This window comes from Kogia breviceps, chromosome 19 (assembly GCF_026419965.1).
Source record: "Kogia breviceps isolate mKogBre1 chromosome 19, mKogBre1 haplotype 1, whole genome shotgun sequence".
Classification (NCBI taxonomy): Eukaryota; Metazoa; Chordata; class Mammalia; order Artiodactyla; family Physeteridae; genus Kogia; species Kogia breviceps.
The window spans coordinates 40324961-40340356 of record NC_081328.1 but is presented as its reverse complement, the minus strand read 5'-3'; the positions used below and the strand labels follow the sequence as shown (position 1 = coordinate 40340356).

Below are 15396 nucleotides of genomic sequence, written 5' to 3'. Positions count from 1 at the left end.
AACCCACGTAGATATTCTGCCCTTAGGAAGGAAGGACATAACTCCTCATTCCTTAAGTGTGGGAAGCAGAGTGAATTCCTTCCAAAGGGTATCGTGCGTAAAGGGAGAAAAAGAGTAACTTGACAGTGGAGAAATCTGGCAAATCTGACAAACCCTACTTCAGCCAGGTGATCAAGGTCAACACCAACCCTTGATATGATGTGATGAGAAAAGCACCTTACCTCTGAGGTCTTCCTCCCCCAAACACATAACCCCAGTCTAATCATGAAGGCACACCAGACAAATTCCCATAAAGGGACATCCGACACCATGCTGGACATGCGCTCCTCGAAGCTGTCAAGGTCATTAAGAAACAAGGCAAGTTGGAGAAACTACCACAGCCAAGAAGAACCTAAAGGGACACGATGACTAAATGTTAACGTGAGATCCTGGGAGAGAAAAAGGACATCAGGGGAAAACCGAGTAATGTGAATAAGGTATGGAATTCAGTTAATAATAATGTATGAATACTGGTTCTTTAGTTGCAACAAATCTACCATACTAATGTAAGATGGCAGCAATAGGAGAGACTGGGTGTGGGGTATATGAGAACTCCCTGTAACATCTTTGCAATAATTCTATAAATCTAAAACTGTCTACAAGATAAAGTTTATAGTAAAAAAAAAAAAAAAAAAGGAGAGAGACGGAGAGAGAGAAAACAAGTGGCTTGGCTCTGCCCTGGCCTAGGTACCACAGGCAGGGCAGACAGAACAAGGAGCAGCGAGGCTGGAAACGAGAGGGAGGCGGGTGAAGCAGGCAGCTGCTTTATTTCAGAATAAGCCACCTCAGCCATCCTCCTGCCCCCGCTCCTGGAAGCCCTGGACACAGGTGAGCTGGCCAGCTACAGGCCTCAAGAGACGAAGCAGAGGGAAGTCTGCGCGTTCCTTCCTTGTCCAGAGGGACAGGTCGCCACTGCTGTGGTGCGGTTCCTCTTAGCTCCTCAGCTGCCCACGGACTAGGGAGTAAAGGGACCAGGCCCAGCATCCTCTAAATTCAAGCTGAGGTGGGAGGATGGCACACCTTCCCTGTTGGAGGAGGAGAAGGAATGTGCATGCGAGGGCTTGGAGGACAGCAGAGCTGGAGAGTTGATCCTGGGCAGAGTTCTGGCTGCCAAAGGAAGACCCAAAGTGACGGCACTGCAGAATCCGAGGGACGAGGGCGTTCTCAGGGTAAGTGTCCAGGGTCGGAGCAGCCAGAGAAGGTCCCAGAACTTTGCTTCCCAATTGTGTTGGTCTTCCTCCCTCCCCGGGACGTGATCAGACACAACCAGAGCTTTGCCTGGGTGCTGAGAGGCTGCCGGCTCATGGGGGGTGCCCTGCCTTGGGGGAGTCCCAACTGCTGGTCCCACGGAAGAAGTCCTCAGGGAGCTCACTCAGGAGTCCATCTAGGTCATCTGCGGTGGGGGAAAGAGAGGGCGGGGAGACTTACGTGATAATATTAGGGCTCCATGTGACTCAGAGCCAAGGCTCCCGCCCCTCGGGAGGGCTGTCAGGAAGGTGGCTCTCCCGGCCAGCACCCACACTGACGGGCCTGAGGCCGGCCCGCCTTCCACCTCCCCTCTGCCCCCCACAGAGCCACACACAACGAAGGGCAGAGGCGAAACGCCCGGGCCGCTTTGCTAAGAAAGAGGCTCCCCCCGGGCCTTCATGGCTCCTCTTTCCATCAGAGGTACAGTGCCTGAGCAGAAAGGCTTCAGAGGTCCCCTAGTGCAACCTTTGCGTTGGACAGACGGAGAAAGAAGGCCAGGAAGAGTCATTAGATGTGTTCAGAATCACACAGTTCATTAACCTGGTTTCTCATCTGCAGAGTGGGAGACATCATCGTCCCCTCCCCCAAAGTGCCTTGTGGGCAGAGGGGACAAAAGTAACTGTCCCCGACTACAGTTCTTGGATGGGGTGCTTCTGTCTGAGAGCTTGGGAACAGAGCTGACCTCAGTAAGCCCTACTGCTACTCTGACTGTTAACAAGGGCAGCTGACACGTACCGGGGGCATGCTGGGTGCCAGCACAGGGCTGCACGTGTTATACTCATCACTTCATTTTGGTCTCACAGGGCCCCTTTAGAGGGCATCTTGTGGTAGTTCGTGTTATAATCCCCGCTTTACCTGAGAGAACAGGGTTTGAAGAGGTCAACGACTTCCCCAAGTAGCATCCCTTTGACACCAGAGCCATAGCTTCCAACTAGAAAACTCCCGCTGGATGGACGGGATCAGGCAGCCCTAGCGTCAGTCAGGCTGGAAACTATACCTGCAGAGGCCAGCTCCCAGTCTGGCACAGAGCACTCCATAAACACTGCTGCTGAAGGACAGAAGTCAGTTTGGGGGCATTCACATTTAATTAGGGTGACCAGCTCTGTACTCAGGGAAGCAGGACTGGAATTTGATTGTAACAAAAAAAGTTGCCCATCACTAGCTACACTGTGACCATCTGAAGAAACACTAGGTTAAATGAAGGGGAGTGAGCCTAGGAAAATGGGAATCATAGTAGGAATCGGCATTTGTGTCTCCTAGCGCTGCCCGGCCACCACCAGTAGCTGCCTGCCCGGCAGGTCTGTCCCTACAGTGGAGGTATGACACCAACCACACATGCTACAGGCAACTCGCCTCACTCTTATACCACGACCACCAGCAACCTTCTGATGATGGCGGCGTGTCATCAAGCTGACTTACAAGGAGGCTGCGCAAGATTCTAGAGAAGATCCCAACGTACAGGGTAGATACTTTTTCATACAATATAAAGAAATGGGCTTTGTGGTTTATCCATTGGTCTACTGTGAATTTGGTTAACGTCAAGACACCTATCCATAATCTCCCATGAACTTTGGGGCCAAACAGGGTTGAATTTATGGAATCAAAGAGCTAAGGACCAGACCTGGACTGTGTTAGCTTCACCTGGGTAAGGCTCCCTCCTGAGGAACAAGTTGGCCCTCCCCTAAAAGGTCTGTATTTGGGCCTCTCAGGTCTGTATCCTGGTCTCTCCCTAACCACATGGATGTTTGACCCCTCAGCACCACCTGGAGGGCCTTGGAGCTTAGTCACTGTGGGGAAATCTGCCTCTGAGGTCTGGCGATCAGCCCACAGAAGACTCAAGGATGGTACCAGTCTATCTCCCCCTGTGGCTAACAGCACATGGCCTGGAAACTGGGGAGCTTCGGTTCACATTCTTTGTGTTAGTTTGTGGCCTGCAGCCTCGCCAGAGAACACACCACATCTGATTTCTGTTAAGTTTCTGTAAGATCCAAAGATTCACAGGAGGAGGAACAAGATGCAGCCAGAACAATCTGGCTGAGCTATTCAAGCGGAAATAGAAGGAGAACCTCTTTTGCTCCTGGGTGGGCTGACGGCCTTACCTGATTCTGGGAGTTCTTTCTCAGGTGATGCCCCTGCCTCTGGGTTCTGTGCTATTCTGAGGCCTTTCCCAGGCTTCCCGGTCTCATGCTGGTGGCTTTCATGGAAGCTTCCTGGATCCTGGGGACAGAGGACTGGTTACCAATACCTGTGCCCCTGAAATCCCTCTGTACAGTTCTGCCCAAACAACCTCAAAGGAATAGGTGGGGGCTCAGGAAAGACAGGAGAGAGGAACGTGGCAGCGGCCAGTCACCCAGGCCCATGCTGTGGGGAGGGAGCTGAAACGTCAAACACCCCAAACAGCAGACAGTTAAAAAAATAAAAGAAAAACAGAAAACTTTTGGCTGATTTTCTTTTCTAATTCTGCTGGTATCTGATGTTTTAGGGAATCTCTGTAACTGGAGCAGAGAGTGAATACGCCATTCAGAATTATGCTGAGGAGTTAGCCTGGAATTTAAAATGAGCTGTTAACAATCCCCAAACTAGCTACTATATGAACAGGTAATTAAAATTAGTAATTAAACCTGTTAACCATGGTTAGCCCTAGGGAATGGAAGTGGAGAAGGGGCAGTTTCACATTGCTTTATTCTGTACCATTTCAATTTTTTTCAACAAGTATGGATGACTTGAATTTTTTTTTTTTTTTTGCCACACCTCATAGCGAGCAGGATCTTAGTTCCCTGACCAGGGATCGAACCCGTGCCCCCTTCAGTGGAAGCACAGAGTCCTAACCACTGGACCACCAGGGAATTCCTGGGATGACTTGAAATTTAAAAGGAAATCAAGATGGGACTTCCCTGGTGGCACAGTGGTTAAGAACCCACCTGCCAATGCAGGGGACACGGGTTCGAGCCCCGGTCTGGGAAGATCCCACATGCCGTGAAGCAACTAAGCCCATGCGCCACAACTACTGAGCCCGCGAGCCACAACTACTGAGCCCACACGCTGCAACTACTGAAGCCCATGCGCCCTAGAGCCCACGCTCCGCAACTAGAAGCCACTGCAATGAGAAGCCTGCGCACTGCAGTGAAGAGTAGCCCCCGCTCGCCGCAACTAGAGAAAGCCACGCACAGCAATGAAGATCCAACGCAGCCAAAAAAATAATTAAAAAAAAAAATGGAAATCAAGATGCTTTTTTTAGAAGTGGGGTGATATTGAGAGAATGAAGAAGGTTAGGGAGAAAGATGAGACACAGCAAGTTAGAACTAAACATGTAACTTGACTAGATGTCATCGAGTCTAACCCACTCTTTATAGACAAAGCAACAGCAGGGGAGGGGACAGGACTTGCCCAAGGTCATGTTACAAATTTCCAGCAGAGCAGGGCCATGACCTAGGTCTCCTGACCCCCAGGCCAGGTCATGACGACAATCCAGGATCCCAGGGAGGTGGGGGTGGCCACAGACGGGGACACTGTGTGTCAAATCAAGGCCGGGCCCTGCACCCTCACCCTGGAGTGGAGCTGCCTGGAACCCAGCCTCCTTTGGTTCCCAAAGGAGTTCTGGGCCAGTGCCCCCTCACCTAGCAGAGGTGGAAACCAGGAGGGAAGATGCAGAGCAAGTGCTGGCTCACCCGACAGACCATCTGTAGCTGTCTGTTCTCTGTACCGCCACCTGCAGCAAATCCAACCCTCAGTCACTCACTGAGGGCCCCACCCCGTCATGGACCCTCATCAACTCGGTTAGTTCTCAAGTGACTCCCATGCTCTCTGACGTTCAGGTCTGCCATCAGACACTCAGGGATCCACCCAGAAGCCAGCTGCTCCTCTAGGTCCTGTTACTGTACCATCTGGCAGGTGGCTGGACCAGGGACAGGAGGAGATGGCCCTGTCCCCAAAGGGCATCTTTTCACCTCAGGGCAACTGTCCACTTCACATCCCTGCTCCCCAGGATAGAGAAGGGGAAGAAATCAGAAGACCCCGGCGGAAAGTGGCTCTACCCATCCCCACTCCATCTTGCTCCTCTTACCTCGGGGAAGGGCTGAGATGGCTTGAGGAAGTTCCCATCCCCAGGATCTGGGCTATAAACGTGGACCAGGTTGTTGGGCGTCACGTTGAGGTAGTGATTTCGGAGTGAAGGAGAGAACACTCCGATCTGGAGTAGAGAAAGGGGGGGAACGTGTCCAATGTCCTGACAGAGCGCTAGGTGCTGCCAGACGGCCACCCAGTCCCGCCTGCCTCACCCTTGCTAGCCTCTGCACCAGAGTCACAGAAATCACTCCTGCCGCAGCCCTGCTGCCAGAATAGAACCGCGTACCCCATTCTCGGCCCCTCACAGCATCTGCCCCCTGAAGGATGGCAGTCAGGCCTTTACTCGGCTCCAGTGACCCAGGGTCTTGCACTAGGGCAGCCACTCTCTGCCTGGGCCCTGGGAGGGCAGGGAGCCAAAGAGACAACCCGGGGCTTTCTCCAGGGCGGGAAGCGGGAGAGCAGGTCCCCACCTGGAGCTCCCATACCTGCTTTAGCAGCAGCACTGAGCCAGGCTTCAGCTCATTCTGGCGTGTCTCCAGCAGCAACCTGTGCACCGTGCCCTGCATCTCTCCTGCAAACACCACACCGCCCATCAGTATCGGGGTCAAGGGCAGCACAGCGACGGGTTTGGGCCCTGGCTGGGAAGGGGGTTGCAGACTGCCTCAATTTTCCTAACTGCAAATGGAGAGGGTGGCTCCTCCTCACCTCCTGACCTCAATGAGGCCACTCGTCAGACACTCCCAGGACTTAACTCCTCACCCGTGGGGTCCTTGAAAACTGCACTGGCGTCCACTGTGCTCCGAGTCAGGGACTTGATCATCACTGCCATGCTGGGGACTTTGTTCCTGGGCAGCTGCTTCAGGGCTGCCTGGTTACAAGGAGAGGCATTTGCTGAGCCAGCCATGTCCCACCTGTAAGGTTCCCAAGCGTGCCAGGGCAACCCCGGGAGGGAGGTGGGGTGGGAGGGGGACAGAGCACTGGTGTGGTGATGATGTTCCTTTTCAGAGGGCAAAGGGGCAGTCTAAAGGGCTCATCCCATCTCCCTCTGGCAGACCCAAAGCTGGCGGGCCTTTCATTTGTCTGCCCTGCCTCCTTTCTTTTGTTTGTTTATGTGTATGTATTCATATAGAGCTCCATCACACAGGCCACAGGCGGGAATACGTCAGCACTTGTACTAACAGGAGTCTGCACGTGACCTTTGACCTCTGGGGAGCTCTAGGGGTAGCAGTGTGCTTACCCTACCCCATTCAGGGCCCAGATGTGCAGAGACATGCCCATAACCCACCTCCACCTATGCCAGATACTGTGAAAAGGAAGGTGGGTGGAAGATACAACCAAAGGGACTTCATGTTGCCACTCAGAGACAGGCCTGGGGTAGCAGGGAGCAAACAGAGAGCCCCCTTCCTAAGGTGGAGCAGGGCAGGAGGTTGGTGAAAGGGATAAAAATGGTCTTCCCTTTGGGTCTCAGCACCCAGGACACTTACCTTCCGCAGCACCATGATGATGCTGTAGGTACAGAGGAAACAGGTAGGGTCTCTCTCATCCAGGCCCAGAGCAGATTTCATGGTCAGCCAGGGCCCTCGCCCAAAGTCCTCCTCCACCGATGCCTGGGAACTAGTAACAATCTGGCACGACAGAGCAGAAGGGGAGCCTGCATGAACAGGTCCGCTTTGCCAGAGGCCTTGACTGAGCTGGCAAGGAGGGGTGGGAGAGCAAGGGTGAATTCCCTGCAGCACGGTGGCCACACTCTCTCCCTTCATGTATCTCCAAGTTCAGAAAATGGTGTGTGAAACCTTGTGGCATATCACGTCTCTCACTGAGAAGCAATAGCAAAGGTACTCTTAACTCAGTTTATTTTAAATCAGGCCCTGACTTTAATTACATTAATGCAAAAGGCTATCTATGCTTGTCTCTTACAATGGACTTGCAAAGTCTTAGGGCTAGGGAGCCCCCACATACATTTATAGGCTTCCAGGCAATTTTGAAACCAATTATATTTTATTTGGGATGCCTCTGGCTTTAACTATTCACCTTCTTATATTAAAAAATGCTTTGAATCCAGGTGAGTATTTATTGCTTTGGAGCTGAAATAGACTGGTTGATCTGCAGAGCTACAGCAAAGAGAAAAACTTCTAGAGAGAATTAAAAGCAAAAGTGGGTCTGGGAGCAGAGCAGGTCAACCAGAATCCCAGGGAGGAGGGAGGCTGGGTCTCACCCACCAAGAGGGAACCCACCAGAGGAAGATGAAGCCAGATCCTTCCCAGCTTGATCCCCAGAAACCTGAAAGGCAGGGTTCCTGAGATACAATTTCCTGACAGCTATTACACTCTCCTCCTCTGAGGGAAGATGGAGTTAGCTGGGCCTTTCTTTCTTAGCTGGGAAAGAAGGCTGGACTCATGGTATCAGTTCACACCCCTATGGCATCAGGATAGCCTTTACTTTATGCCAGGAAAATTGCCACCTCCCCACATGCCCTGTGGTGTGTGACCCCAGCGAACAGGCCGAGCAGCACAGACTCTGATTCTCAGCTACTGAAACATGTAGGGATGTCCCTCACTCTTAAATGATCCCCAGGAAGTTAACATTTGCATGGAATTAGTTACCTCTGTCCGGAATTTAGCCAGAGCACCATGAGTCGGAGTCTGGGGCGTGGAAACCATGATGTCGTCCAGATTTTTCCCACTGTGCTACAAGGGGAGAGAGGAGGAGAAGGCAAGAGCAAGCTCAGCAGCTGTTATTTACAAGTACAGCTTCTTGTCTGGGTTACATAATGAGTTCAGGAAACTATCAGGGACAGTTAACACATAGAACGTCTCTCCTAACGAAGTCTCAGGAGCCTCGTTGGCAGCTCAAAAAAGATGCTTTGGCCATCGTTTTGGGAGTGTGAGGAAGCTAGAGCTGGCCCAGGAACAAACCCCAGGGCTTCCTGAAGGGGGCGATGACTTGAATAGAGAGGCCTGAGGTGAGTAAAAGGGCAGCTTTCCCCAAACCCCTTCTCGGGGACCTCATCCTTCCCTACAGAGATCCATCCCAGGAGGAATGTACATGGTCTCCTTGGATTTCTCTTAAAGTGCCAGGGAAGAGCAAGTTAACAGGTAGGAATCGTTTCAAACACCCTTCAAATGTGAGGAAAGGGGGTAACCTATCACAACCAGACCAGATCCTCGGAGTCCAATTATCTGGGATCTGATCCAAGAGTAGTTTGATGAACCCTGTCTCTCCACTGCTGCTGAAATCTACACACGCAGCTCAACCCCAACTCCCCCACGTTGACCCCACACACCAGCTACCAGTGATTCTGTGGATCTCCCAGAGCATCTGTGCCTTTGCACACGCTCTCCCGTCTTTCCACTGCTGAAATGTCCTCCAGGACACAGCCTTCTGACACACACCTCCGTAAACCTCCTACTCATCCCTCCAGAGCCCACGCAGCAAGCCCAAGGAGCCCAGCGTCTCCCCAGCACCCAGGGAATGACCTCTACTCTCCCTGTGCGTTTTATGTGTAATCGTTTGTTTGTGTCTGCTTCTTCCACTCTCCTGGAAGCTCCTTAGGACGGGAATTATTTCTATGTTAATCTCTGTATTCTCAGGTCCAAGCAAAGTGCCCAACACATACCAGTCCTTAGCAAATATAAGTGAATGAATCTTCCTGCCCTGGTGCTAGGAAACAGTAGATGTTCAACAAACTTATGGAAATTGTGACACTCTCAAGCCTTAAGCATCTGTCTCACATGTGGGTTTTCAAGCATTCAATTCTTCCCACTTCTTCTGACTTTCTCCACAGCTTTGGAAACGCTCCCTCTCAGCACTTCCTTCCTCCCCTTCCTGGGGGGCGTGAAGATCCTCTGGGACTCTGCTGCTCTCCTGGGTCCCCAGCAGCCTGGGGAGCTCCAGCTCTGGCCAGAGAGAAGCTGTCACTCACCTGGTGAGGCAGGAGCCCCGCTGGGCCGGGGAAGCGGCGCATTTTGGCGCGGATGGAGGTGCAGGTGGGCTGCTGGGGTGTCCGGTTGGCAGCAGTGACCAGCCGCACCAGGTGGTTCGTGACAATGGGTGTCTGCAGAGCTGCTCGAGGGACTGGGGAAGAACGGGGGCCCTTCAGGGTGCTGACAGGAGACTCGACAGAAGATGCTGGAGCTCGGAGCCGCAAGGGCCCCCGAGGAAATAATCCAGAGATAGTCCTTGAGGGAGTAGCACAGCTTGAGTTGGGAGTTCGTGGTATAAGAAAATGAGGTTTGCCAGTTAAGCAGGCATTTGGAGACTGGAATGGCTGACCAGGGAAATGATTTTGAGGGTTGCTCTGAAGGAGCCTGCCAGCAGCTTGGAGAGGCTGGGGTGCTTGAGGAGGGGGACCGTTGGGAGAGACTTCCCAATGGGGTTGCTGACCGTGAACCACTGAGGCAGTTGGGACAGGAAGGTTACCCGTGGCACCAGGCCTCAGGTGGGACTGTGGAGTCCCACAGTGGACAACAGGATCTGGGGGCACATCCCGGGCTGACGGGATACCAATTATGTGGGTTGCAGGCATGGGCCCCTTTTGGCAAGGTCTGCTCAGATCAGCTGCCCGGGCCTTTTTAGCCAATGTTGAGTCCTCCCGCCGACAGGTGGGCAGGATTCCTGTGGCCTCATCGCTAACTCCAAGTTCCAGGTCCATGCCGGGGCCCTCCAGCTCCATGCTTGCCAGGACCTTATCAAATTCATCTTGTTCAGGCCCCTCAAAGCCACCAATCACCTGCTGTTTGCTCTTGAAGGTGAGCTGGGGGTGGGAGACTGAGGACTGGGGTCTTACTGGGGTCTCACGGAGCACTTCTGTCAGTGTCACTCTTCCCCGATTGCCAGGCCAGCTGCTGGACACTGAGACAGGCCTTAGGGGAGCTGTTTCTGTGGATGGTGGACCTCCAACGGCCCTGGGCATGCTGGAGGTAGAAAGGCGGAGTCCCAGGGCTGGCAGGCCCGCAGCCTCTGAAGGAGCAGTCGGGCATGGCAGTAGCTGGGCATCCTGTGGCCGGGAAGAGACAGGTCTCAGGCACCCAGCATTCACAGGCCGTGAGCCAGCAAACTGGTTCTCTGCATCCTCCACAGCCAACAAGAAATCCTACAAAGAAGCAGAGACAGCAGGTCTTGGCATCTGGAAATCAAGAAACACTCTGCTTTTACTGTTTCAGGCATGTGGTGTGTCTGTGTGTGCAGATACTCGCAAACAAGAAACCAAGGTGTGAAAGGCAGTGGTGGACTCTCTCACCACCTTTGACCTTGCCCAGGAGCCCACAACAAGGCTTCTACCAGACGCATTCTAAGTCTTCAGGTAGCTTCTCTCTTTCTTCAGTCTCAGGTGGGGGGTGGGGAGGGGTGGTGGTGGCAGTTGGCGGAGCAGTAGGAGAAGCAAAGGAACCAGGTCACCCAGGAGTCACACAAATCATCCAAGGTCACACACACATCTCAAGGAAATTAGCTTTGTGGTGTCGAGCCTGTGCACTAGGGATCTATCCATCTGGTCCTGCTGCCTGTCCTCCACCCACTCCTCACCCCCACCACACACACACACACACACACACATGCATACACTTAGTCTTCAGTAAGCCAGAGAGTCCTTGGAGCCTGCAAAATAGACAGAAGTTAAATATAGCTTTTCAAGCAAGGTAAATTAAGTATGGATTCCAGTTGGGAAGCAAGGTGAGATTGACACCTTCAAGAGCAACAGACCAGTTCCGAAGGTGTCAGAACTGCTGATTTAACTGACAGGAAGGTGCCCTCCAGCCCCACCCCCTGCTGCTGCACTGGACTGACCAGGCTAGAGAAAGGATCTTTCTTGCTTCTGTATTATCAGGAGAGTACCATACTCTAACAGGACTACCTTAGGACTTAGTAACAATAATATTATAATTACAGCAGAAATAAAATCCTGATGACCCTGGGAGTTGATGGAGCCCTTTTCCGCTGAAGAGCTCACTCTCAGACATGATGTCATCTGTCTTGGGAAGGGGGAAAGGGACTGGTCATGGAACAGAAACTTGAGCTGTCAGAGTCCTTCACTCTTAATTCCATTACTAGCCTAGCAGTCCTACCATGACCTGGTAAGACCCAGGAGGGTCATTTTTTTCAGCCCATAATTACACATCTCCAAAGCTGAAAGACAAAGATAAGGACGCATACCTCCTTGACAAAGCTGGCAATTTTGAATTATTTGTAAAAACAAAAATCAAGTCCCCAAGTGATAATAAAACATCTAACATTTGAAAAACCTCACTGGGTGCCAGGTACCACGTAAACATTTTACCAGCATTCTCTCCATGAGTTCTCATGATGACCCTATGAATAGGTACTATTGTTGTCCGTTTTATGGATACAGGAACGGAGGCTCAGAGAGGTTAAGTAACTTCACAGAACCAGGACTGGAACCCATAAGTGCCTTTGTCACTATGTCTTGCGGCCTCAATGAATGAGACAAGCCAGAGATGGAATTTTAAGAGGTCTGAGGAAGGTCTGTTTTTCCCTTCAAACCTCAGGTTCCAAAAGCCTCAAAGGAAGGGAAGCGTGGGACTGTGGCTGCCAGAAGGGTCCCTGGTGCAGCATTCACCATCTCACTAGGCACCAATTAGGCATCTGGACAAATTCTAAATGTGATTTTTAAAGCAAATCACTGGGAGACAAAAAAGTAGGTTTGAATGGCTTGTCATTGATAAACTAGAGCAACTCTATTCTATAAATGTAGTTTAATAGTTTCCATGTACATTAGACTGGAGTCAGGAGGCCATCCTGGCTGTTGGTGTTGTATTCTTATTTATTTATTTATTTATTTATTTGGCTGTGTTCAGTCTTCGTTGCTGCACACGGGCTTTCTCTGGTTGAGTCGAGCAGGGGCTACTCTTCGTTGCAGTGCACGGGCTTCTCATTGCAGTGGTTTCTCTTGTTGCAGAGCTCGGGCTTTAGGCATGCGGGCTTCAGTATTTGTGGCACGCGGGCTTCAGTAGTGGTGGCTCGTGGGCTCCAGAGAGCAGGCTCAGTAGTTGTGGTGCATGGGCTTAGTTGCTCTGCAGCATGTGGGATCTTCCTGCATCAGGGATGGAACCCGTGTCCCCTGCATTGGCAGGCGGGTTCTTAACCACTGCACCACCAGGGAAGTCCCTGGTGCTGTATTCTTAAGCAATTTAATTTACCTTTTGGAGATTTACTCACTTAAATCCTGTTTCTTTCTGAAAAGGATTTGAGATAGCAATTTTGGGCCTCCTAGATGAAACTATATCTGTTAGATCTGAGTGAGAAGACAGCTGTGCAGATCACTAGTTCAGTGGTCTCTGGCTGTACCCAGAGACTAGAAATACCCCTGCCTGGGCCCAATCCCAGAAATTCTGATGTAACTGGTGTGTGGTAGGGCCTTGGCAGAGGTGATTCTAACATGCCAGCTTCAGATCTAGTCTAATGTGTCATCTTCTGAGGAGACAGGGGGAAGGGAAGAATGTTTATGGCAGAAGAATGGCCATAATGTGATAGGAGAGATAATGGAAGGCCACAGAATGCAGTACTTTCCCTGGCTCAGGTAGCCAGTTGGTGACCCCGGGCCTCCTGCTGTCCAGTAACTGTGCTGTCGCTAACTCTCCCTAAACTTTCTTCCCACATCAAGTACGTCATCGTGGGGCTTCCCTGGTGGCTCAGTGGTTAAGAATCCACCTGCCAATGCAGGGGACACGGGTTTGAGCCCTGGTCCAGGAAGATTCCACATGCAGCAGAGCAACTAAGAGCCCGCGAGCCACCACTACTGAGCCCGTGTGCCACAACTACTGCAGCCCGCATGCCTAGAGCCTGTGCTCCACAACAAAGAGAAGCAACCGCAATGAGAAGCCCACACACCCCAACAAAGAGCAGCCCCCGCGCGCTGCAACTAGAGAAAGCCCGCCTGCAGCAACGAAGTCCCAACGCAGCCAAAAAATAAATGAATAAATAAAGAAATTTATATATATATAAAAAAGTATGTCATCGTGAAGGTGAATCCAATCATCCATGTGACACAGCTTCCAGGCAAGGGCCCTTATAATTTAAAGGTATGACAATTAAGCAGCTCATCTTTCTGGTTTTTCATTTGTTTCTAAGACAGTTAAGTGGGTTGTTTACATTTCTCATCATTTCTCAACCTCTCACAGACAAAAAAAGATACACATGTCAAGGGAAAGGAAACTTGGGTTCTGGGCCTGGGTGTTTACATCTTAAGACCTTCTCTGCCATCTCTGTTCACTAACACTTCCTTACCTCATCTTCAAACTCCTCTTCCACAGCAAACAGCTTCTGCAGACTGCATGCCTGAAAGGAAAACAAAGCAAATGAGGTTGGAGGAGAAATACCATTTGCAAGTACATTCTGTCCTCACTCTACTTTTTCCCAATTCTTTTTTTTGGGCCTCTCTCGTCGCGGAGCACAGGCTCCGGATGCGCAGGCTCAGCGGCCATGGCTCACGGGCCCAGCCACTCAGCAGCATGTGGGATCTTCCCAGACCAGGGCACGAACCCGTGTCCCCTACATCGGCAGGTGGACTCTCAACCACTGCGCCACCAGGGAAGCCCTAATTTTTCCCAATTCTAACAAGACCATCAGGTTTACTGTTTTCTGTTTGTTTGTTTCTCTGCTAGTGTTGCGGGGAGGAATAAGGGATGAGGAGAGAAGAGATGGGATTTACTTAAAGACTTAGATGACTTAAAATCCTTTCTTGTAAAATAATTCACTCAGGTCCATTTGCATTAATCTTGTAATAAGAGGGAGGAAGCAAAGAGAAGACTGCCCACGGAAGCCTGCGTCATTCTTTAGACCCAGCACTGTGCAGTGGGCCTAAGGATTTTGCACCATCCCAAAGGTTTGCTGTTTGGAACCTTTGTCAAACATAAGGGACACTCCCATAAATCCAAGCATGCCCAGCCTAGTGGCCTTGATTCTGAAAGTCAAGCCAGTGGTTTTTATCTAATCCAACACCCAAAAGCTAGGGTCCCAGGAGGGTGGGATGCCTCTCAGTCCACAGTTCAGTTCCTTCTTTCTGGGCAGCAGGGCTGCTGTGGCCAACATTAAAAGTGTGTCACTCCTAGAGTCAAGGGCTGTGCCTAACCCCAGACGCCAGAGCAGCAAGAGCTATAGTTAGGGAGACCTATCCCGGAATGTCAAGGATCAGACTGGACGGGTTAGGGGGAGGGGGAGGGCCCAAGAGGCGTGACGTTTGAGCACATCGGGAAGGATGAACAGGAGTCCTCCAAGATGAAATGGAAGGCAAGAGGCAGGAAACTGAGGCCCAGAGGGAGGTGAGTGGAGAGACCTTCCCTGGGGGTCCGGGTGTGTCCATGACGAGCCCTGACTAGGGCCCAGGTCTCCCGACCCCACCGAGCTCTCCCCTAAACCCTAACCCGACCCCGCAGCTCGCACGGGGGAGGGGCTGGAACCCGGAAGGCAGGTCCTTGCGGCCTGGAGACCGGGCGGCCGGGTGGTCCCAGGCAAGGCATTACCATGGCGACGGCCGGTAGTCTCCGGCCGCGGCTTGGCCGGGTAGATCCCGACTCTAGGGGTCACCGGGGCCTCGGCCTTGGCCCAGGTGGCAGGGTCAGAGTCCGGGCGACAGAGTCTCTGGGGCGAGCTCGGAGAGAGGCGTCTTTGCAACCCAGGTGGCGGCCGAAGGTGGGTGGTCTGGAAGCTGACTGCTGGCGTCCTAGGCCGCGTTCGAAGCCGCCGCCACTCAGCGTCTCCGCCCTCTTAAAGGGGCGGGCCTATTTCTATCCCGCCGACACAAAGGCCCTTCACCGCAGTCTTCCTCCCCGGCCTTAAAGGGAATCTGATGAGCTCTCGGTCGCCCCCCAGCGGCCCCTAGGACTCAATCCGCTTGTTCAATGCGCGCTCAGGTGAGAGCAAGGTTGGGAATTTGGGGCCCAATGCGTCCCATCCTGCCCACCCTCCTCTCTTGTGTTAAGCATACTAGGGACTGAGTACTACAGCGTGACTCTTATTCACACCAGAATCTACCCTGTTGGTTTGTCTGTCTGTTCATCTCTCCATCCATCCATCCATCTATTCTTGCCA

The 15396-nt window shown here is 52.0% G+C and overlaps 1 protein-coding gene across 1 annotated transcript; it reads right to left on the bottom strand.

The window, feature by feature from the left end:
• Positions 1–788: 788 nt before the first annotated feature.
• HROB (homologous recombination factor with OB-fold) lies at positions 789–14831 on the bottom strand. Its single transcript, XM_067020471.1, has 10 exons — positions 14730–14831; positions 13594–13644; positions 9275–10444; positions 7956–8039; positions 6837–6977; positions 6112–6220; positions 5838–5923; positions 5351–5476; positions 3387–3504; positions 789–1432 (listed from the first exon to the last, which is right to left on the bottom strand). The coding sequence occupies exons 1-10, from the start codon at positions 14829–14831 to the stop codon at positions 1341–1343; spliced, it is 2079 nt and encodes a 692-aa protein (XP_066876572.1). The 3' UTR covers positions 789–1340.
• Between the last annotated feature and the right edge of the window lie 565 nt (positions 14832–15396).

Bases quoted from the DNA above. Each gene is read 5' to 3' on its own strand.
- HROB (XM_067020471.1), bottom strand. From the start codon at position 14,831: ATGGTAATGCCTTGCCTGGGACCACCCGGCCGCCCGGTCTCCAGGCCG. The intron at 5,924-6,111 runs GTGAGGAGTTAA...TGGTGTTTGCAG, and splicing joins AGTTTTCAAGGACCCCACGG to GAGAGATGCAGGGCACGGTG. The intron at 3,505-5,350 runs GTAAGAGGAGCA...CTCTGTCCCCAG, and splicing joins CATCTCAGCCCTTCCCCGAG to GATCCAGGAAGCTTCCATGA.